The 23,407-nt window shown below is 39.9% G+C and overlaps 1 protein-coding gene and 1 non-coding gene across 2 annotated transcripts; one reads left to right on the top strand and one right to left on the bottom strand.

Moving 5' to 3' along the window:
- Nucleotides 1–14,392: 14,392 nt before the first annotated feature.
- LOC144632405 (uncharacterized) lies at nucleotides 14,393–23,403 on the bottom strand. Its single transcript, XM_078491052.1, has 2 exons — nucleotides 22,414–23,403; nucleotides 14,393–17,668 (listed from the first exon to the last, which is right to left on the bottom strand). The coding sequence occupies exon 2, from the start codon at nucleotides 17,574–17,576 to the stop codon at nucleotides 15,369–15,371; it is 2,208 nt and encodes a 735-aa protein (XP_078347178.1). The 5' UTR covers nucleotides 17,577–17,668; nucleotides 22,414–23,403; the 3' UTR covers nucleotides 14,393–15,368.
- On the top strand, nucleotides 20,533–20,606 carry Trnat-ggu (transfer RNA threonine (anticodon GGU)). The gene has a single exon. It is a non-coding gene; the product is annotated as a tRNA-Thr (tRNA).
- Nucleotides 23,404–23,407: the final 4 nt, after the last annotated feature.

The raw sequence follows: 23,407 nt of genomic DNA, 5'->3' as shown, positions 1-23,407 counted from the left end.
GTCCAATGAGGTCGTGATTTTGGGTTCCCGATCTAGAACGGGATTTTCAATATCAGACGATATCTAGAACGAGGTATGGTATTTTGAACACACAAAAGTTCCAAAATATCAGCTGCCAAAACGGGGTGACTTGTTTCTAGAACGCGGGATCTTTTGAATGCAAGTTCTTTCTAACTGAATAGCAGAGGCCCTTCCAATAACGCTGGTAAAAAGGGAATGTTATGCTTCTAACAATGCTTGTTTTTTGTCCGATATAATGCTCAACTGTAATTATGCTCATTTTTTAAAAAATAATACTACTTTGGTATAAATGCTTTGTTGTACTTTGCAGAAATAAATACAAAAAATGGCATCACGTCAGAAGTCCATAACAAACTTCTGATTACGTGTACTTTTCTTCACCTAGCTTTAATCGAATGAAGTGAAAAACACCCTTTCCTTTAATTATTTTTACACCAATATACACCTTGGTGTAAACAGTCATAAATGTTCAGCGTTTTATTATAAATTGTTTACCGTGACTGGTATTACAACTGCATATACATGATATATGGTCCCTTTTCCCCCACCCCTTCCCCACCTTTCCTTCCCGCTTTTATTTCGCCCAATCCTCCACAGGAGAAAGTAGGAGAGCCTGTTTACAGGCTAGACTACACAGAATATATATTTTTAACTGACATTCACGGGAGACGGATCCAACGACGCCATCTAAGGTTTTGTGTACAGCCAACTCTCTCTGAAACGGGTACCTTCGGGACCGGCTCCAACTCAGTTCGTCTAAGAGAGATGTCCGTCTTATAGAAATTTTAACGTCGTATCAAATTTTCCACTGAAGTAGGGACAAGAATTTGAACAAGGGTAAGAACTGGATAAAAAATATGAAACAAAGCGAAGCAACGCAACAGAAGAACTTTCAACCCAAAGTTAAAAGCGCTTTCATGCAACCATTTAACAACTCTCTCGAACGGTGGCTAACTGAAGTGAAACTTAATTAATTACAAGTTCAGCCCAAAAGTTTTTCATTGAGAGCTTATGTTAAAATGATAAAAAGTGCCTCAACAAATATTCTAACCTGCGATCAGCCGCGAAAAAAGAAAGCCTGATCGCAGGTTACCAATATTCCGAAAAAGAGGGTGCTATGCCGCACATGATGGTCTGCGGTTTTGTTACTATTATGCGCACGCATGCCATGTGCGCCTGTTGTTGAATTGAGCCGCCATGTTTGATTAAACCTTGTTGTGTTGTACCAGTTTGACTTATTCAATTCCGCGAGACACAACAGATTGGCGACGAGGATTTAGACCCAACGCAGCAACCAGAGAAAGTTCGAGCTTTCGCCACTATGCCGATTGGAAAAATTGAAGCGTTTGACGAAACGAACGACGATTGGAACGCCTATGTGGAACGTATAGAGCAATACTTCATCGCCAACGAAATCAAGGAAGAAAAGCAAGTGGCCGTAATGCTAAGCTTAATGGGAAACAAAACGTATGGATTACTACGCAATTTGGCCGCCCCAGCCAAGCCATCCAGCCTGTCTTTCAAGACTATCGTAGAAACACTACAGAAGCATCTGTCACCGAAACCACTGCTTATAGCAGAGCGATTCCGCTTTCACAAAAGGAACCAACTCGAAGGTGAAACCGTAAGTACTTACCTTGCTGAATTAAAGAAATTGTCGCTGTATTGTGAGTTCGGAACTAACTTAAATGACGCGTTAAGAGATAGACTAGTGTGTGGACTACACAATGAACTTATCCAGAAAAGGCTGCTCTCCGAGCCAGATTTGTCATTGGCCAAAGCGTCAGAAATTGCCTTAGCAATGGAAGCGGCAGCGAAAGACACACAAGAATTGCAGGGTAACATTAACAAAGTGTCTGAAGTCAACAAAATAAACAAGGATACCGAAAGAGTTCCAAAAGGGAAAGATGATGTCAAATCAAAATCTCATTGTTATCGATGTGGGGGTAGTACACACGAATCAGCCGAGTGTTACTTCAGGAATGAAACGTGCCGAAAGTGTGGGAAGCTGGGTCATATCCAAAGAGTATGCCGCTCGGGAAAGAGTCAGAACCCTACCCGAAGACGAAAGGACGAGAACCCCAATCTTCACTCGTTCGAGGTAGATGATGAGCGTGATGATAGCTTGGTGGCATCCCTAGAAGTCAACAATGTTAACCATGGGGTATTTGGTGACGTCATTTGGGTGACGCCAAAAGTTAATGGCCACACACTGAAGATGGAACTAGACACAGGTTCAGCGATATCTACACTCCCCTTGGAGACGTACAAGGAATCCTTCCCAGACACACCGCTGGTTGACACTACCGCTATTTTGAAGACCTACTCAGGAGAGAAGATAACACCAGAAGGCAAACTACTTGTTCGTGTGGAACACAACAACCAAGTCAAGGACTTAACATTGTATGTAGTGAAGACACAAGGGCCGGCGTTGTTTGGAAGAGATTGGCTACACCAGATACAACTCGATTGGAAAAGGATCTGTGCTATTTCAAAAGAACAGCCGACACAAGACACCCAAAAGAAGTTAGAGAGACTCCTAGACGACTACAGTGAAGTGTTTAAGGATGAGATCGGCACACTCAAGTCAGCCAAGGCGAAACTCACATTGAAGGAAGGCAGTCAACCAAAGTTTTGTAAAGCAAGGCCTGTCCCATACGCCATGAAACCTAAGGTCGAGGTGGAGCTGAAACGTCTAGAAAGAGAAGGCATACTGCACAAGGTGAAATTCAGCGACTGGGCGACGCCTATTGTGCCAGTTGCCAAGTCAAACGGCACAGTTCGAATTTGTGGCGACTATAAGACCACAGTTAACCCCCAGCTTCAGACAGAGGAGTACCCACTTCCACGCATCGATGACATATTCGCTAAGCTGGCAGGAGGACAGAAGTTCACCAAGATTGACCTCAGACAGGCCTACCATCAGATGGAAGTGGAGGAAGCGTCACGAGAGTACTTGACGATTAACACCCATCAGGGGTTGTACCGATACAACCGCCTAGTATTCGGGATCACCTCAGCCCCAGCAATTTGGCAGAGATCCATGGATCAAATCTTAGAAGGGGTCGAAGGAACTAGTTGCATCCTAGACGACATGATTATCACAGGAAAAGATGACAAAGAGCACCTCGACAATCTGGAGGAAGTACTGAAGAGGCTACAAGCAAATGGCCTACGAGCAAACCGCGAGAAGTGCGAGTTTTTCCAGACGAAGATCACTTACTGTGGGCATGAAGTAGACCGGCATGGATTACACAAGACCCAAGATAAAATTAATGCAGTTGTTAACGCCCCAAGACCAGAGAATGTCCAGCAACTCCGTTCATTCTTAGGCCTAGTAAACTATTACCACAAGTTCTTGCCAAACCTTGCCACCACACTCAATCCCCTTAACGGGCTCTTGGAGCAAGCAAAACGATGGAAGTGGACTACAGAGTGCGAGGAGGCCTTCCACTCAGTAAAGAAGCTAATCACATCAGATATGGTACTCACCCATTATGATCCAGGAAGGCCTTTGAGACTAGCCTGTGACGCCTCACCAGTCGGAATCGGGGCAGTTTTATCGCACATCATGGAGGATGGCTCAGAGCGACCCATAGCCTTCGCATCACGTACCCTAACCAAAGCAGAAAGAAATTACTCCCAAATTGATAAAGAAGCCTTAGCCTTGGTTTGGGGAGTGAAGAAATTCCACCTTTACCTGTTTGGTCGTCATTTCACACTCGTGACAGATCATGAGCCCCTGACCTCAATTTTTAATCCCAAGAAAGGAATACCAGCAATGACAGTTGCTCGCTTGCAACGTTATGCGTTGTTTCTAGCAGGGTTTGAGTACAGTATTGAGTACAAGAACACAACCCAACATGGAAACGCGGATGGATTGTCACGCCTACCTTTAAAGAAAGTCTGCGACAAGGAAGTAGATGACCCAGTGGAGATTTTTCAAGTATCACAGATAGAAGTGCTGCCAGTCAATGCAGATATGATCCGTCAAGCAACTCAGAGAGATCCGGTTTTGTCACGTGTGGTGGAAAACACAAAGCAAGGGTGGCCAACCGTTAGTGAGAAGGATCTGGAGCCATTTCAGAGGAGGAAAGATGAACTCACCATACAGGATGGCTGCCTTATGTGGGGTTCACGAGTAATAATCCCACCCAAGTACCAGGCACAACTGTTAGCTGAACTCCATGAAGGCCACCTTGGAATTGTTAAGATGAAGGCCTTGGCCAGGAGCTACATGTGGTGGCCAGGGATGGACAAAGCAATTGAAGAAGTAGCAAAAGGGTGCACTGGCTGTCAACTTACCCAGAACAACCCTAAGACCGCTCCGCTGCACTCATGGGAGTGGCCAGCACGCCCATGGCAACGCATCCACGTTGACTTTGCTGGCCCATTTTTAGGAACTATGTTTCTGATTGCTGTAGATGCACATTCTAAATGGCCCGAAGTGATACCGATGACTACTACAACTGCCAGCAGAACAATTGAGGAACTAAGAAAGCTCTTCGCCACACACGGCTTGCCAGAGCAGCTTGTAAGTGATAATGGACCTCAATTCATAGCAGATGAATTCGAAGCATTCATGAGAAATAATGGTATTAAGCACATTAAGTCAGCTCCGTACCACCCAGCCACAAATGGAATGGCTGAACGTTTTGTACAGACATTCAAGCAAGCTCTCCGCGCAGCACTGACGGAAAAGAAATCTATCTCTTGGAAGCTGGCAAACTTTTTGCTGGCCTACAGATCAACCCCACATTCCTTGACTGGAGAGACGCCAGCTGTGCTCCTCATGGGGAGAAACATCAGGACAAGGCTTGATATACTGAAGCCTAACTTACGGAAGCGAGTGGAAGACAAACAGCAAGATCAAGAGTTACGGTCAAGTCACAGCCCTACCAGAAAGCTAGAGGTAGGTCAAGCTGTCGTTGCCCGAAACTACCGAGCTGGAAGCAAGTGGGTTCCGGGTATCATCACAGCTCACTCGGGACCCTTGTCCTATGAAGTCAGGGTCGCACCCAATACAGTATGGCGACGACATGTTGATCAGCTCAGAGAGTCTGCAGTGACTCCAACCTTTAACAAGGAACAGTACACACCGCAACTAAACCCAGCAGTGTTGACAGCAACACCACAATCAGCAAGCAGTGTGGAGAATGAAGAATTACAGGCTCCCACTATGACTGGCATCGACGAACCATTGACCAAAGATACACATGTGGACAACACCCCTGACAGCCCTCTCAGCAGTCAAAGCGAAACCATGGTTAGCAGTCCGGCAACACCACCATGTAGACGTTATCCCCTTCGGCTACGGAAGCCACCAGAGAGACTGAACTTGTAACTGAACTGAACTTGTCCGTTATTAATGGATTGTGATTTAAGGGGGAGGAATGCTATGCCGCACATGATGGTCTGCGGTTTTGTTACTATTATGCGCACGCATGCCATGTGCGCCTGTTGTTGAATTGAGCCGCCATGTTTGATTAAACCTTGTTGTGTTGTACCAGTTTGACTTATTCAATTCCGCGAGACACAACAGAGGGTGCTATCTGGTCACGGTGGTTGTCGATTTCATGTGCCAGAAGTTACTCAAGTGTGAATTAATTATCTGCATACCGCAGGACAAAGGGCCGACAAATCTCAAATGGCGGTTTTCGAAACGAAGATTCGCCGGCCGTATCGATTTATCTACCACTGCTGCTAAGCTTTAAGTTGATTTAAAGCAAAGTACTTCGTATTCCTGTTTACACTGATCAGTTAAGACTGGACTGTTTTCAAGAATGAATGGAAAAGAACTGTCACTTCAAGACGTGGAAATCAGTTACAAATGGCGCGTCAAGAAAATTGGATAACAGCTTCGCCGAGGGCTTAGGTTTTGTCGTAAATGAGGAAAACAGGATTTACAATGTATCAGCGAACACCACGGTAAGCAAGTCTATTGTTTTTATTTTACTCAGTTGAAGTTCACATGGGGAAAATTAACCTTTGCGTGGAATGTTTACATAATGTTGATAAGATCAACAATGTCACGGTCGGTTAAATTAACGAATTTTAAGCAACTTTGAGATCTGAAAGCATCGCACTAAATCATTTCCCTAGGAAATCCTTTTAGTATCGAAAAGAACAATCATTTATCTGTCTAATACCAAATTTTCGGCCATTTATTTCGCTTCGCTCATACTTAAATAAAGCGATAAGTTTGACCTATTTTGAATTAAATCAAAAGTGTGTCGAATAAATTTAATTATATTTTGTAAATAAAAGGACTTCAAGAGCAGAAATTGCTTTCGACGTACTAATTTGATGTTATTCTTCGATATTAAATAGGTATTTTTCTTCCAGAGTGCTTTATTTTTCGACGCGAAGCTAACAAACTCGGCATAAATTTTGAGCTCCGAAAGCGTCAATTTTGCTGGATTTTAGAATTATCGATTTTCTCGAAAACAAATCGATATTTAGCCAAACAAAGTATACTGTGATTTATTTCATATTAAGGCCTACCCATGGTAAGAGAATGAGCGAAATCCATTTAAGGGTCCTTACCGATATATGTTTGACCGTTAGTAACCTGTGCTCTTAAATTCGGTCTTTCGACCTTATTTGCTTCTGACTTCTTTCTGAGGGTACTGTTTTAATTTGGGGGCAGTATGTGGTAAATAAAGGTGACGGGCCTACACGACTCCTACGTTCGTGACATTAGAACATTTGCCGTTATATGTTCAAATTCGGTATTTCGACCTTATTTGCTTCTGACTTCTTTCTGAGGTTACTGTTTTTTTGAGACATTATGTATTGAAGAGAGCCGTAAGATGATTGTGGCCAAGGAAGTGTCTAGAGGCGTTTTACAAGTCCGCGTTTTACTAGTCCGCGTTTTACTAGTCCGCGTTTTACTAGTCCAGTCCAGTCCAGTCCACAAGTTAAAGACACATCAAGACCACCCCACTGTGAATTGCCATAGTACAGACAAAATTATAGTCAATATCTTATATGTTTTTAAGAGAATTACATAAGAACCAAGGCATGTCTTGTCTTGCCTTACATTGACATGCAATAATTTGGAAATACTAAGCTCGTAACAGTTTAAGACAGAATCCATCAGGAATTTGAGTAACATTAATTTTAGTTACGCAAAAATTGAGCACCAGAATAATTTAAATCCTTGTGTTCTTTCATACCTTGTTAAAGGCTTGACATGTGATAACACCAACATAACACCAACAACAGTTCTTTATCAGTGGGGATTGAAGAAAAAAATGGAAACATCATCACACAGTTGACCCCCATGCAAAAACACTCCAGGATGTCACGGGACTGTTTGGTGTCCGTCTGCCAATTTCTAACTTCAAATTCCAATGTTAAATTCACATTAAATTTTCAATATTTCTTAGTTGTCTAAATTTTACTAATTCTTTTAAAAAAACTATCACCTGCCAAACATCCCCAAAAATCACTCAAAAAATTACAAAATACCGCAATACATAGATACATGGGATGAGTGAAGTTTCCTTGGATTCCTTGAACACCAACAAGATATTTCCGTTTAAGGTGGCTGATAATGGGTTTCAGTATTTCCCAGTCCTTAGTTCAGGACTAAAAGCCTTCATCAATTGCTATTACAGTAATGGTATGAAACAAATGTTCAATCATTCATCAACAAGTTGTGATCATTTTCTTGACAATAGTAGTTCCCCGGTAAACAGTTGTAGTACTGTCCCATCAAAGTGCAATGTCTGGAAAATACCGAAAAGCACACGACCTTCAGGTGAAACCGCACCTTACAGTATTACCAATACACTGCACTTTGCTAAGTCTTAAAACTTTACATTTTCTAGTCGTCTACTTCAATCGTTTATTTGTATTGTGTGAAATACATTTATAAATTGAAACCATCATGTCATTAAGTAATAATGCAATCTCGACAACGTTCTAGATATTATATTATGCACACTAATACAGCTCATGCAAGCCCTGTGACTTACACAAACACAGTCGGACTGAGTGCTACTTAAGTAACTGCTTCGTGGTTTCTGCTGTACTGAACCCTGCCTTTCAAGGCAAAGCGCCCGATTTTAAGCTTCTCAAGCTTCTCAATGTTCTTGTTTACATTTTGTTTTGCAAGCTTGGAAAATTTCTCGTGGAAAAAAATTCCTATCTCTAATCCCTTTCCTTTTATTCCAATTCAATTCAAATACCATGCGTAGGCAACTATTGTTTGGTTGAATCCAACTTAAGTAAACAGTTAAGCTTAATGTTTTTGGTGTAAGCCAAGTAACAACCTGGTCACTACTTTTCTATTTTACGAACAGTTACGCCTCTAAGAGTTATTAACTTAGTTTAGTTAATTCTGGACACTCTGGTCTTTTGACCAGCACGAACTGTGGAACAATAGTTCCATTCAACTATGCGAACATTAGTGTTCTTAATTTGTTTGATGCTTTTGTGCTCCTTCGCGGGGGTGTTAGTTTAACGGCGTAGCGAATTTTTTAAAGCAGACGTCTCGAGCAAGTGCTATCGCTCGAACCTTTAGCTTATTCACTACGGCGGTTTACTGTTCAGAGATTAAGCATCACATCCATCCACACTTTTATTTTATAAAATAAAAAAGTACGGGTCATCCCACATTTTAAACGTCAACTGTACGGGGTCTGTTACATTTTTTCTATCCCCTCAAAGCTAAGTATTTGCGTCTTTGGCAATATCGTGGTCTTGTTTTATCATTTGTCAAATTGTACTCAGGCAACTGAACAGGTTAACCGGAAAAACACTTCGTTTATAACCATGAATAGAATACTACCGACTGAAGATGTTAAGCTACATGTTTGATCTAAACGACAACATGCAGGAAACAAAAACAAAAGGCTTTATAGTATGCTGATCGATGGTACACCTGCAAACTGCGTGAAGTTTCATTGCCGTGTGGCGAGCGAGTCGGAAAACAGCGAGGAAGATCCATTGCAAAGTGTGGCTGAAGGTTTTTCTCGATGAAATGCATTGTCCAAGAGAATTCTAGGTGTCTGTCAGGAAATAATTCGCAATGTTTGTTAAAAAGGCAAAACTGCTTAGGTCTCACCAAAGACATAACAGAGCAGATTAAGCACCATCAGCATATTAAAAACATATTAAACAGCTCGTTTTATTCCTTGTTGTTAAACAATCGAGGGAGTTATCAATAACTGAAGGCTTTTCATATGTTAATGAATAGTTAACCTGCAAACTTCTGTCAAACAAAGTTTATCCTCAGTACTTCTTTTTTTCGAAAAATTGGAGGGTGATATTCCTCGTTGAATTGTTTGCAGATGTTAAGATTAAAAGAAGGGAACGAATAAGAATTGAAGCAGCAGCCATAATCGAGGTTGTCTGAGTGTGCGGGAAGCTTCCCGCGCTTGCCAAACTCGCGGCTGCTTCCGATGACTGACGGTGAAATAAACGCTTTGCTCTAATTGGCTAGTACACGTTGGCCAAATTTTATTAACCAATCACTTGGCTCGGCTAACGTAAGAAAGTGTCTTGATCAGTTGCCTAAAGAGTGCACACACCGCGTATACATATACATTGTACCACGTGATCATTCGTAATAGGCGAAGGCATAGAATCAAGTCTCTTTTTCCGCCGTGTGTAAGCTGTAAAAAATCGTGTTCTTTGTTGAAAAAGAATGGAAGGCTCTCATTGTTAAAAAAAAAAGATATATAACGTATAAGGATAATGCAATAAAAAAAAGGAAAAAACGTAAAAAACACCACCTCTTTTATAATAGACACATGAAAACCAAGACGTGTTGTGAATGTGGACATTTGACGATCGCTAAGCAAAAATATCTTATCACTGATAAGATATTTTAGAAATGATTTCAAGGTTAGAAATGATTTCTAACCTTGAGGCGATTGATTGAAATAAGTTCACATATAAAAACGTGGTCCATCGGAAGCAATTCGTGAAAATTTCAGTTCTAAACACAGTAAAAGAAATAAGGAGAATCTGAGGAAAAAAAACATTTAATATGTTAACCGATGAAAACCTGCAAACGTCTGTCAGACAAAATTTCTCTGAAAAAGTACAGTAGTCAGTCCTCCTTTCGATTTTGTTTTCGAAATTTATAAGGGGTAGGTTCATCGGATACTCTAGGTTGGAAAATGTAAAACGAACCACAGCTGAAGTAAAGTATACAGCCGATGTGAAACGCGGAAAACTTCACGTAAGCTAACTCACGACTGATTTCGCTTCGCAACTGATTGACTGAGAAGACAGCACCTTGCCTCTGATTGGTTAAGCCACGTTGCACGTGTTTTATTAACCAATCCGCTGGTTGATTTGCTGTAGTGTCACCAAAATGATAAGAACTTTCAGACTGAAGTAAAATGTAAATCAAGACGGAAAATAAATTTTACAACACTACCAGCGTAAATACATGCCATGTGAATGTTAGAAATTTGGAGCGAAAGTGGCTACATTTTACACCTTTATATTTAGAAAGCGCTTGCGAAACAACTACCGACCGATTCCTCCATTACAAGCACACAGACACCATGTCATAGTGGATAATAATCTCGTACCAAGATCTTCTCAACCCTCGTGGTAAGTAGACATCTGGGTACGAGATTAAGCGGATAAAACAGTGAACAACAAATCCAACGCGTTCACCTTCCACGCTTTCAACTTCCAGTTTGTTTGTCACCGAAAAGACAATAACACTTCATGTAAAATTGGTTTTTCTTTACAAAAAGCAAGAAAACTGTTACATATAGTCTCTTTCATTGTGGTATTTTACATAATTTAATCTAGTTTCTTTTTTCACAGAAGTAATGTCTGTTATATTTTTTTTGTTTCCGAAGTAACGAGTTTCCCACTAAACTCGGCATGTTAGAAATATCACACTAAGCTATATGAATCTCATTCTAGTATCAATTCGTATACTACACAATAACATTGCTTAGTTTGAATTCGCAACGCTCGTTGTCCTTACGCAGCCCGAGTTCAGATCTGCTTGCGGTCCTTGTCATACAAAATACGTCTATCAACAACAACAACAACAACAACAACACAACAACAACAACAGCAACGAATGCAAGAAATCGTGGCATAGCATGGCCGTTCCTGATTAGTGTGACGGGTGATTTCTGATCCAAGATATGTTTCGCAGTATGTCCATGATAGCGTGTCGAATGTGTCTCATCTTCCAACAGTAAATTACAGGGTTCAAAGCCGAATTAAGAAATACTAGTGTCATTGAGTAAAGAAAAAGTTTCTTTAACGCGATACTCGGGCCGTTCATTTCAATGGCAGCCATAGAGATCAAGTGAGGCAAATAACAAACCAAAAACAGGAAGTATACGTAGAATGTACCAAATGCAGATTTAACGAGGCTAGCAAAATTTGCCATTTCACCATTCTGTGCTTCCTGTTGTACTTGCAAAGCCTGCATCTGATTCTTGTGCTGTTGTACGGCTAAATAAAGCCTGATATAAACCAGTGTTGTAAGAACGAGACAAACGAATGCTAGAATGTGTATTATAGCATAGTAAATATCGGGTGGAACCCACAAAACTATTATAGAGAGAAATGCACTAAGCATCCATATTGAGATTACCACAACAACAACACGCTTGTGAGTCACAAGTTCCTGATATCTGAGATGAAAATGAATAGCTAAGAACCTGTCTACACTTACAGCCACAACACCAGAGAACGAAGCTATGGAAAACAAGAAGAGAATGATATGAAACGCTTCATTTCCGCTGCAGCTGGAATTGTTTTGTAACAACTTGGCAAGAATTACGGTATAAAATGGTTGGACTACTAAACCAACACCAACATCAGAAACAGCGAGACTCAGGAGCAATGTTTTTAAAGTCTTCGGCAACGACGAAGTTTTTCTTATCGCGTAGACTGCTACAATGTTCAACATGATGGCAGCATAGGATATAATATTGTTGAAGACACAGTTAATGATATAGGTGAAGTGAAAGTCCTTCTTTTCGGAGATCGAGGGAAAATACTGCAGCAATTCTTCACATGATTTCATCATGATATCGATTGAATTAAGTTTCTTCAGTTGAAGAAACCCAGAATTGGTCACTCAAACGTTTTTTACAGAGACAGTTTTTTTTTTTGCTCTTTTTTGCACGTTATTAAATTATGACGCGATGACCAAGAAAGTCATACGCAAAACAATAAAAATTCCGGGCTCGTTCTTTTCGCCGAAAATTTGGTATTCGCTTAGAAACAGTCCGTGCTTTTTGTTGAAAAGAACGAAAATGATTAGGACATAAGGAGTAAATGAGTAGAATAAATATTCAATGACAAAAATAGAATGGCATAAAAATGGACATCTAATAAGACCATCCGCGCTACACCGACATTAAAATGAAAATAAAAACTGTTCATATTAAACAGGCAGTGCGTTTGTGAAATTTCGGTGAGCAATTTATAATGTAACTTGGAAAATTAAGATTTTTTAGGGGAGGGGGATTGTTGAAAAATATGTTTGGACGTAAAACAAAAGTTGTAAAACGAAAGCATTTCACAGGCATTTTTAAATGACTAAAAATAAAGAGAACACAACATGGATTCGAATGGGTATAATTAAAAAAGCGTTTTATATATATGCTAATCGACATAAAACCTGCAAACGTCTGTCACGTGTAATTCGTTTTTTTCTTTGTTTCCCAAAACTTGAATGTTTGGACGTTTTGCGGATAAGAAAATTTAGAGCAGAAAAAATGTAATAGACGAATAGGAACCGAAATACTTGCCAAAACACAAATACAGGCGCCGAAAGCACCGAAATACAAGCGATGAAAGCTTCATCATCATCATCATCATCATCATCATCGTCATCAGTTACATGTATTAGTTTCGCTGAAGCCAACTCACGACTGATTTTGCTTCGCACTTGATTGGTCGAGAAGACAACATCTTGGCTATTGTCGTACCTTTCGTGCAAGTTTGTGTCCACGTGACATTCTGTTTTTGGAACAAGTATTTTGACTTAATGTTAATTTCGTTAGCTATTTCGCGAAGAACGTTGCGAATATTCAGGGAATTGGAAGCGAAACGTGGAACGAATCGTTGAACAAATCGTAGAGCGGGCGTAGAGACACTTGCCTTAGAGATGTACGTTAAGAAACTCTGATGCGGGAAACTACCGATTAGTCGTAAAATTCAGAACTGAGTGGTTAAAGCACGTTGCTCGAGTTTTATTATCCAATCACAAGCTAGAGAAAATGGATAGGAAGGTGGATGGATGGATGGTGGGTGGACAGCAATTGGGTAAAAGTGATCGATCTACAGAGTAACAATTTTATTAATGTACTACTCTGTCCATTTTTCGACGAAAGAAACCGCCAGATCTTACCGTAGAAAAAATGCACACACCCTGCCACGATCAAAGCCACTTAATTTTTCTCAAAAATATAACAACAGGGCAGAATAACAGCCACAACTTAATGAAAATAGCTCGTGTTAAGCCTCAAACAAGTGTGATGTGTCTCGTATTTGCACAGAAGAAATAGCTTTACAAGCTAACCTCACTGACTTATGAAGATCATTTACTGGGCTTGTGGTGGTTGATTGAAATAAGTTTGCAGATAACAAGTTTGCGCAAACGCATGGAACACACTAAACCAAAAGTTGGGAGTGAGGGTGCTACCACGTGAAATGGGTAGGGATGCTTGTCGTCTTGCTTTGGGGCAGAAAATATGCTGATTTTTTTAGGGTGTTCAAGTATGCATTAGTTTATAGACAGCCTGATGCAGTTCTTAACCGCAAAATGGGGCCTGGTGCAGAACGGATATACCACATGATGGTATTTTTAGCCACGGGGATAGGTTATTGCATCAACCCAGCTTAATTCGCAACGTTAGGCTATGATCATTATTTGTAGTAGTAACTGGACTGAGTGAACTACAATCTTAATCATTCTTTCATGGGGGTATTGACAAAAGGTAACTGGGAAAGAAGATCCAGTAAAGAGGAAAAGACCTTTTTAGCTTCGTATGCAAATTTCCCATAACAGATCATGTGATGTTCTTGTGACCATTTTTCTTTTATCTATCTGAAAATTATTCATTCATTTTCCGTTTTTTTTTTTTAATTTGAAAGAATAATTCTCAAGGGTAACATCACGTGGTCTAAAAAAAAAAAAAAAGAAAAAAAGGTCTATTGCGAGAAAGAATAAAAATGTGAGCAGTCCAGATGAATTTAAAAGTTTTTAATTAAACTAGGAAAAAATAAAAAATGTTACCGCTAGGTCGGTCTGAGGTCTCGAGTGCGCTGTGCCGAGGGACCAAGGGAAAACTCAGCCGGCAAATAACATATATTTCAGTTTCCAGTTTCAGTCTCAGTTTCCAACTCGGTTCCTTCCATCAGTTCCCAACTCACTTGTTATTTTATCTCTAATAAATCTGTGGCTCTCTAACAATGCAGCCACTCAAACCGGGCCACTTGTCAAAAAGATGAACAATCCAAATGTTAATGGAAACAATGGATATAGATTTTCTATTTGCAAACAGATTAATGATGTTTAAGCATCCAGACAACAACTTGTCCAAAAATTATGAAATCTGTAAGTGTTACCTCAGTGTGCATGCTATCGACTCGAGTATGCTGTGTACCGGTATATACCTGATTGAAGAATCGTTGACCAATGAAAGGAATAAACCATGAACAATGTGACCCAAATGTTTACTGGGAAATCGGAAAAGATAATCTTTGTCTGCGACAGAGTTAACATGATAATAAGACAGGTTGCATAAAATATCATGCTCTTAAGGCCCTCAAAGAAAGAAAAAGCCTTGATTAGCAATAAAATGTTACTAAGCTTACCAATGCTGTCTACCCAGAATCCCATTCGGTGGTATCATTCATGGTTTACATGCTTTTCGCAGGGTCAGTTAATTATTTTCGCGGGACTTAATTTTCAAGATTTTAAAAAAGAATTGCAAAATAAAGACCCACAAATTTATTTCAACGTTTTCTATTGTATTTTTTTATGTTAATTACGTATTTTTGGCCAGTGAAATATGCCCATTTCATTTTCGCGAAATTAAGTTCAAACGAAAAATAAGTCACACTAAGCTAGTTTAACAATTTGTTCCATGACTGAATGGAAAACAGAAACTGCTGAAAACCGCTCAAATTTTAGGATCAAAACGAATCAGTCAAAAATTACAAAGTTCAGTGATGAAAAAAGACACCATCCTTTGTTCTCAAAACATGTTTTAACTGTTCAACTTTCTTTTTATTTATTTCTTTTCTTTCTATTTTTGAGCGTACTAACACTTAAAAATAAATAATACATTTACTAAACAACTTATTAAAGAGCAATGCAACTAAGCTAAAAAGCTATACTACAGTGTTGCCACTACTTCAACATTAACGATAGCCACTTCTTCTGTGGGTTGTTTGTCACACTGAGATTGTTTATGCCTTTTGAGATCTGATGCCTTTACAAAACACTTGCCACATTGTGTACACAAATTGGAGTTCTTCTTTTTCTTGCACTTATGTTTTTTAAAGTAATGTTCCCATCCATATCGTTTACCACACTCGGTGCACTGGAAGCGCTTTTTCTCAAGGTGAAATTCTTTGTGCTTTTGCAGACCATTAGGTCTAGCAAAGCACTTGTCACACTTGAAGGGCTTTTCCCCAGTGTGGATAACCATGTGTTTGTTACAGTTTTGTTTATCCGCAAAGAGCTTACCACAAGTGTCACACTTGTAGGGCTTTTCTCCAGTGTGAACCCTCTCATGTTTTTTTAAACTATAACTAGTGGCCAAAACCTTGTTGCAATTGTCACACTTGTGAGAGGGCATGTGTGTTCTTGTATGGATTCTAAGACTTCTTGGATGGTTAAACTCCATGCCACAGACATCACATTTAAAAGGGTTCTTATTACTAACAACCAATAGCTGTTCAGAACCTTCTTCAGCAATGGGCTTCTGGGGAGGTTGTTCAACTGATAGCTTTCCAGATTCTTCTGTAGGATTGAGGTTTTGGGTTTCACAAGTTTGTCTGGTCATAAATGTTGGAACTGATAATTGACTGAATGTTTTAGGACCATGTAGATGAAAGGAATTCCATGTACCACAAACATCACATTTATAAGACTTCTCACCAGCATTTGATATAATCTGGCTATTCTTATCTGATTGTTGTACAGACCTTTGATTGTCACTGGGCTCCTGGGCATAGTCAGTTTGTTTGAAGTATATTTCAAGACCTGATACATGTAGATCACTGAAACATTTCCCACATTTAGAACATTTGTAGCATTTCTTGTCAGCATGCATTCGTCGTACATGCTTCTTCCAATTTGATCGTTGGTTAAATTCTTTATCACAGTGAGAACATTTGTAACGATTTTCACCAGTGTGAATTCTAATGTGATCATTGCAAGTTGAGCCAAGTGCAAACCGCTTATCACAGTGGGGACACTTGTAGGGCTTCTCGCCAGTGTGTATTCTCACATGAAAACGAAGGATTGTGGAAGTCCGAAATGACTTATCACAGTGTGGACATTTATGTGGTTTCTCGCCTGTGTGCTTTCTTTCATGCTCTACAAGGTGTGACTTGTACCTAAAACTCATGTCACAAACAGGACACTTGTAAGGCTTCATACCACTATGGATCCTTTGATGAACATTCAGATTTGCCTTCCAACGGAAACTCTTGTCACACTGATGACAATCAAAGGTCTTGTTATCACTGTGGGTTCTTTGATGAGCTTTCAGATTTGCCTTCCAACGGAAACTCATGTCACACACAGGACACTTGAAAGGTTTCACCCCAGTATGGATTCTTTGATGAGCTTTCAGATTTGCCTTCCGTCCGAAACTCTTGTCGCACTGATGACAATCAAAGGTCTCATTATCACTGTGGATTCTTTGATGAGCTTCCAGATTTGACTTCCAACGGAAACTTTTGTCACACACAGGACACTTGAAAGGCCTCACCCCAGTATGGATTCTTTGATGAGCTTTGAGATTTGCCTTCCGTCCAAAACTCTTGTCGCACTGATGACAATCAAAGGTCTCATTATCACTGTGGATTCTTTGATGAGCTTCCAGATTTGACTTCCAACGGAAACTTTTGTCACACACAGGACACTTGAAAGGCCTCACCCCAGTATGGATTCTTTGATGAGCTTTTAGATTTGCCTTCCGTCCGAAACTCTTGTCGCACTGATGACAATCAAAGGTCTCATTATTACTGTGGATTCTTTGATGAGCTTCCAGATTTCCCTCCCAACGGAAACTTTTGTCACACACAGGACACTTGAAAGGCCTCACCCCAGTATGGATTCTTTGATGAGCTTTCAGATTTGCCTTCCGTCCGAAACTCTTGTCGCACTGATGACAATCAAAGGTCTCATTATTACTGTGGATTCTTTGATGAGCTTCCAGATTTCCCTCCCAACGGAAACTTTTGTCACACACAGGACACTTGAAAGGCCTCACCCCAGTATGGATTCTTTGATGAGCTTTCAGATTTGCCTTCCGTCCAAAACTCTTGTCGCACTGATGACAATCAAAGGTTACGTTATCGCTGTGACTCATCTTGCCTTTTTTTAAGCATCCAGAAGATTTCTTGTTAAACGGAGGGCATGCAGGCTTCTCTCTTTTTTTCAACCATAGTGCTCATTGATAATCTATTTAAAGAAAGAACATGTCATGAGGCATCGTGAGCTGCATGGCAACGAGGTCTGATAAAGCCTCCCACGCAGTCGGTCTTAGGAGTGTAACACAATCGCCCCCTTAGAAGGACTGCATGGGAGGCTAGGTCTGATACTGATTGTGCAAAATTCTTAAAGTAGGTGTGAATGATAGCTGTACATAAATCATCAACATAATAAATTTTGTTTTATTTATTGACTTCAATATTTCTCAATTTCAAATAAATTTTCCAATAAGTAGTCAGTCAAGTTCAAGTTATGACACAAGAATAGCCAACTGTTATCGACCAGATCACTCTCATACTAAGGTATGTGTTATCTTAAGCAGATTACAATACTCTAACAAGGACCTAAAATTTGGAGTTAAATAATATTTCTGAGGTGGTAAATAAATAATGATGACGATAAAAATTTTTTAAAAGTGTAATCCAATCGCTGCACTATGATTCACCCTTAAAGATTTGACTGAGAGGTTTCTAAGCTTTTAAAATTGAGATTAGATGGTAAGAAATTTTTTTACTAAGATTTTATGGTTGTTCTATAAAAGACACAACATGTCTTTTTACAAGAATCAAAAGTAGAAATTAAAAAGGTATTTACGTAATAATCTTTACATGCAACAAACCACAACATCTGTCACAGTCACACAAAGAAACAGTGACCATGGGGTTTTACTGATAATTACAATTTAATATTCAACAAATGTGCACCCTGCCCATATATGGTCAAAATGTTAACATTATCTGTCATCTCTGCAAACATTCCTCTTAAGTCTTGTAGACCATTGCATAATTACAGTTTTTCTGTCTGCAAAATGTGGTTCGTTGACAATTTACTGAATAATAAAACAATTATCCTGCTGAGATAGGATAATATGCGAGCCAGCGAGGCATGCGAGCCAGAAATCCCAAATCCCAATAAAAGGCTTACCACAAGCTACCTAAACTAACTGTATGCTAACCAGAGTACTATTTTGGCTAACTGGAGTGCTATGTAGGCTAACCCAATATGCTATTTAGGCTTACCTGAATGGCTTGCATGACTTGCATGACTCGCGAGCCATACGAGCCAGAAATCCCTAATCCCAATAAAAGGCTAACTGCAAGCTACCTAAGCTAACTGTAGCCTAACCAGAGTGCTATTTAGGCAAACCAAAGTGCTATTTAGGCTAACCAATGTTCTATTTAGGTTCGCTGGCTCACAGATTATCTGGACCCATCCTGCTCAATCTTGCAAAATATCATCTTATTTTAGCCGACGAGGCCAGCCTTGTCAGCTAAGTATCAGGTGATATTCTGCCCGATTTCACAGGATTGTTGTTTTAAAATAATAATACATGTAAAGAGCAGCCTTACCTAAAGGGACAGTGTCACCAGAAGTCTACTAAGTTTTGTGTAACCTATGCTAGAACGCCAACTATGAGGGTACACTCACTGTATCAACAAAATTATCCTTAACAAAATAAAAAGGCATAAATTCATTCTCCAAGATGTGAAATTGTGTCATTAAAAATGTGATTTTCTTCCAAGTAACACTGTTAGAAAAAAAAAGGTAAAGGTCGATCTGACTATTTCAAGTTTTAGGCCACTTTATTCCTACCTATCCATCACCATATCACTTTTTAACATTTTTCATGACTAGTACAGTATGTTTCAGTGAGGACAGGTCACTACTATTATATGTAGTGGAGTTTCAATTAATACCAACACCTTTATTGGATTTTCAAGTAGCACTTTAAATAATATCTCGGTAACACTGCCCCCGAAAATAATGTGCCTGGCATATACAGATCAAACTTTAAATCAACAGATTTTTTGCCCGATTTCGCAGGATTGTTGTTTTAAAATTATAATACATGTAATGTAAAGAGCAGCCTTACCTAAAGGGACAGTGTCACCAAAAGTCTACTAAATTTTTTTCAGGCTTCTTTATTCCAATTGCTTAAATTGGAAATTCACTGCGATGATCATTTATCACTTTCATATCCATCCGCAGTTCATACCGTAAAGTTCCGTGTATAAGCCGCACCTTTTTCCTCTATTCGTCTCGGGGTGCGGCTTCCGGACATCTCTGGTTGGAGTTCTCAGCCTAATTCACTCAGACGTCATGATAACACCACCCTCCAGCTTTGCAGTGAGCCTGCCAGTCATGATCGTTCTCCTCTAAACTAAATCGTATGTCCTAAATCAAGTGATCGTTTTTAAAGAAAAGGTCCTAATTCGCGATTGTTTTGAGAAATTGTTCTTAAAATAAGATTTCTAGTAGAGTGTCTTTCCGCCGCGTGCGAGGGCACCAAGATACCAAATACTCACAAGGCAAACTCTTATTCTGCATGAGTTTATCCTGTTGCGGGTAGCAGTTTCCAGAATCTTGAAATGAACGTGGTTTCTTCCAGAATGCCGCCGATCCGCCATGTTGTTTATCAGACTCCTCTCACAATCAGCTGCGCATTCGTCATTCGCAACGATTCGAACGAACAAGTAGGGTGCCTAGAAGTGATAATCTCGAAGAATCAAGAGCATCCAAATAGAATGTGAACTCAAACAAAAGAAGGTATGGCAAGTGAAATTGCTTTCTAAAACTTAATTTATATTAACATTGCAACAACACTTGTCAGTGTCTCGAAACCGTGCTGTTGCCCTTGTACCATAGAACTTCATAACTTCAAACTTTATGGTCTTATATTTTTTCCAAAATGAGCTTCCAAATCGGGGTGCGGCTATCTCGGGTGCGGCTATACACGGAACTTACGGTATATGAATTATTTCATATACATTACATCATTTCACTCCTCTCACGGGTAAAATATGAACTCACAATTGACCTCGCTCCCAATGTGTGGCTTCAATAGCTCAGTTGGTAGAGCATCGCACCGGTATTGCGGAGGTCACGGGTTCGAATCCCGTTGAAGCCCTGAATTTTTTCAGGCTTCTTTATTCCAATTGCTTAAATTGGAAATTCACTGCGATGATCATTTATCACTTTCAGATTTTTTCATGTTCTTGCAAAACATAGATACTGTAGTTGATCATTAACAAAAGTAATCTGTTAGAAAAAAAAGTAGGGGACACTAAAGGGTCAGCTTTGAGCCAAAGTGGCGCATACTGCCAGAGCTTATCCCGGTTTCCTTAGCATTAAGCAGCTAGGAGTATTTCTACTCCCCCCTGGATGGGATGCTTGTCCATCGCAGGGAACCCCCCAGCATTATTTCACCGGTACCCATTTATACACCTGGGTGTAGAGAAGCACTATGAGAGTAAAGTGTCTTGCCCAAGAACACAACACAGTGACCCCGGCCAGGGCTCGAACTGGGAACGCTCGCTCCGGAGTCCGGCGCGCTAACCATTAGGCCACCGCACCTAGGAGACACTAAGCAGAGGGATAACTGCAGGTGAAGCTAGCGGCTACTAGCCCTATGAGTTCTCGCAGCACTTGCACTCAATACATGATGTGGTGTGACATTGCGACATGATTCAATTACATGCGCAGTAAGGCCTGGTTCACACTAGCGACACAATGGCAAGGTCACACAAATGCAAAAAAAACACCTCACATTGATGTTTTATGTCACCAGTGTGAACAACAAAACATAACAATATAGTTGGAAAATAATGACATAAGAATAGAAATGACAAAATAAGGAAAGAACTGCACTTTTCTTTATGCTGTTATGTCCATGTCATTATGTTGTTATGTCGCTAGTGTGAACCAGGCCTAAGAATGCATATAAACATGAATGTCCTTAAGCTAGCTGTTTTTGAAACCCTTTTGATTACCGTATTGATACTTAATTTCGCAGGTCTTTAATTTCACGTTTTTCGCAGATTGTAAAAAACCAACATAGGCACACTAAGTGTGCAGGAGTTATTTTTTCAATTTATGGGTTGGCTTGGGGTGAAACTGGGTGATTGTCCTGTTGGGATGGTTTAAGTCATGGGTTGAGCTGTTAGTGTATGGCGGCCCACGGAGTCACTTTTTTGCACAATTTTTGCTTGCAAACCAAATATTTTTATGTGCATTTTGATACATCAAAACTGTTTTATTCAATACACAAATTTTCATCACAGACAGAAATTTTTATTATTTAATTGAAAAACAAAAACTAATTCAATTATCAAAATGGCACGTTCTTATTCTGTTCAAAGCGGTTATTTTGTTATTTGTAGCAACCGTCACGTATTACTTTTGTTTGTTATGGAATACTTTTGGCTTTTTGCCAAACACTCTAACATGATACTGTTGTTTTTCTCACTTTTGTAACATGACACCTTTGTTTTTTTTAAATGAACATAACATCCATTGAAAGAAAAGTACTGTAATAAACGAAGTAATAAACGAATATAATAATAAATATACGGAGCCTCCCCGTATAGGCCATTATAGGGAGTACCCCCCCCCCCCCGGGACTGCACTACCTTCTTCCCGATCCCCTCCCCGCTTTGTGTCCCTTATAGTTCTAGAAGGTTGGATTATTTGTGCTTTTCTACCTAAAGTATTTTAAAAGGTACCCTGGGTGCCAGAGGTTTTTTTTTGCGGCGACAAAGAGCGGCGAAGCCGCGATCGTCGAGAAAATAAAAAATCCTCTTGCACCCAGGTCGTCTGTCGATCGATTTGTTTTTACAAGTGTTCGGTGTATCAGTTTAATATATACGACGACGGAGTGGATTAGATTCCCTACTTTAACACGAATTAAACGCCGTAATAAAAGGGTTTTTTCTTACCTCTTGGAGACAAAACATGGGGAAACCTCAACACAGAACATCGCAAATATCGTTAACTCGACGTGTTCACTAATATTAGTCCGCCATCGAGAGACTCACTCACTGAAGAGATCACGTGAGCGGACTTCAACTAAAAACAAAGGGCACGCAACGCGTGCAAGAGTTTTGTCGGCAAAACAATGTCAGGTGATGTCAGGAGCCCAAAGAGTCCGAAACAGCTGTCTACAGTTATGCATTTTTGACTCTCGGATTGGTCTCTATCATGTCTCTGCCGCATTAAGTTTTCTACGCAGTTCGATCAGCCTTGCAGTTTCACTGTTCACATTTCATGTTTTTCATTTGTTGGCTGATACGTCTTTCATAGATCCTGCATACACTAGCAGCATTTTGTTTGTGGCCCAGTGCAATTTATTCATTTATTATATGGTGGGGAGGTAATTATTTATTTCCTCATTGTTTCTGTGAGATCGAGTGCTAAGTAATAAATGCATTGCAGTATTATTACAAAGCTGGTCAATAATTTTTTTTAATAATAAAGTAAAGAATTGTGGAAATATGCCTTTATCCCTTTGCTTACAATAGAAATTGCTTCACATAAAAAGAAAACATGAAATGACATAAGAAGGTCAAGAAATTAATCCACATAAGAGATTACACCTGGAAACAAAGACGGGGGAGGGAAGCATCCAAAAAGTGCCCACCATGCTAGGGATGCACCCCCAGGGGGGTACTTGTGATTTTTAGTGCCAGGGATGATCAAATGGGGGCAGAACTCAAGACCAAAAAAATCCTTAAGCTTCCAACAAAACTCCAAAAATCCCTCGACCAAAAGCTAACCCCCGAACACATTTGTTTGTACTTTATTTGCAAAACTATGCAGCCCAGACACTACCACAAACCTCTAACATCCCAAACAATCCTTGCCAAGGATACATGCCAAATTTTCCTATCCAAAAAATCCCAGAATTGAATAATATAAACCCCCCAAAAATCC

Source organism: Oculina patagonica, chromosome 12 (genome assembly GCF_052425735.1).
Source record: "Oculina patagonica isolate OP01 chromosome 12, crgOcupat, whole genome shotgun sequence".
In the NCBI taxonomy this organism is placed as follows: Eukaryota; Metazoa; Cnidaria; class Anthozoa; order Scleractinia; family Oculinidae; genus Oculina; species Oculina patagonica.
Note: the sequence above shows the minus strand (reverse complement) of the source record. Positions and strands in the feature narration are given on the sequence as shown.

Excerpts from the sequence above, each read along its gene's own strand:
- LOC144632405 (XM_078491052.1), bottom strand. The coding sequence starts at position 17,576 with ATGAGTCACAGCGATAACGTAACCTTTGATTGTCATCAGTGCGACAAG.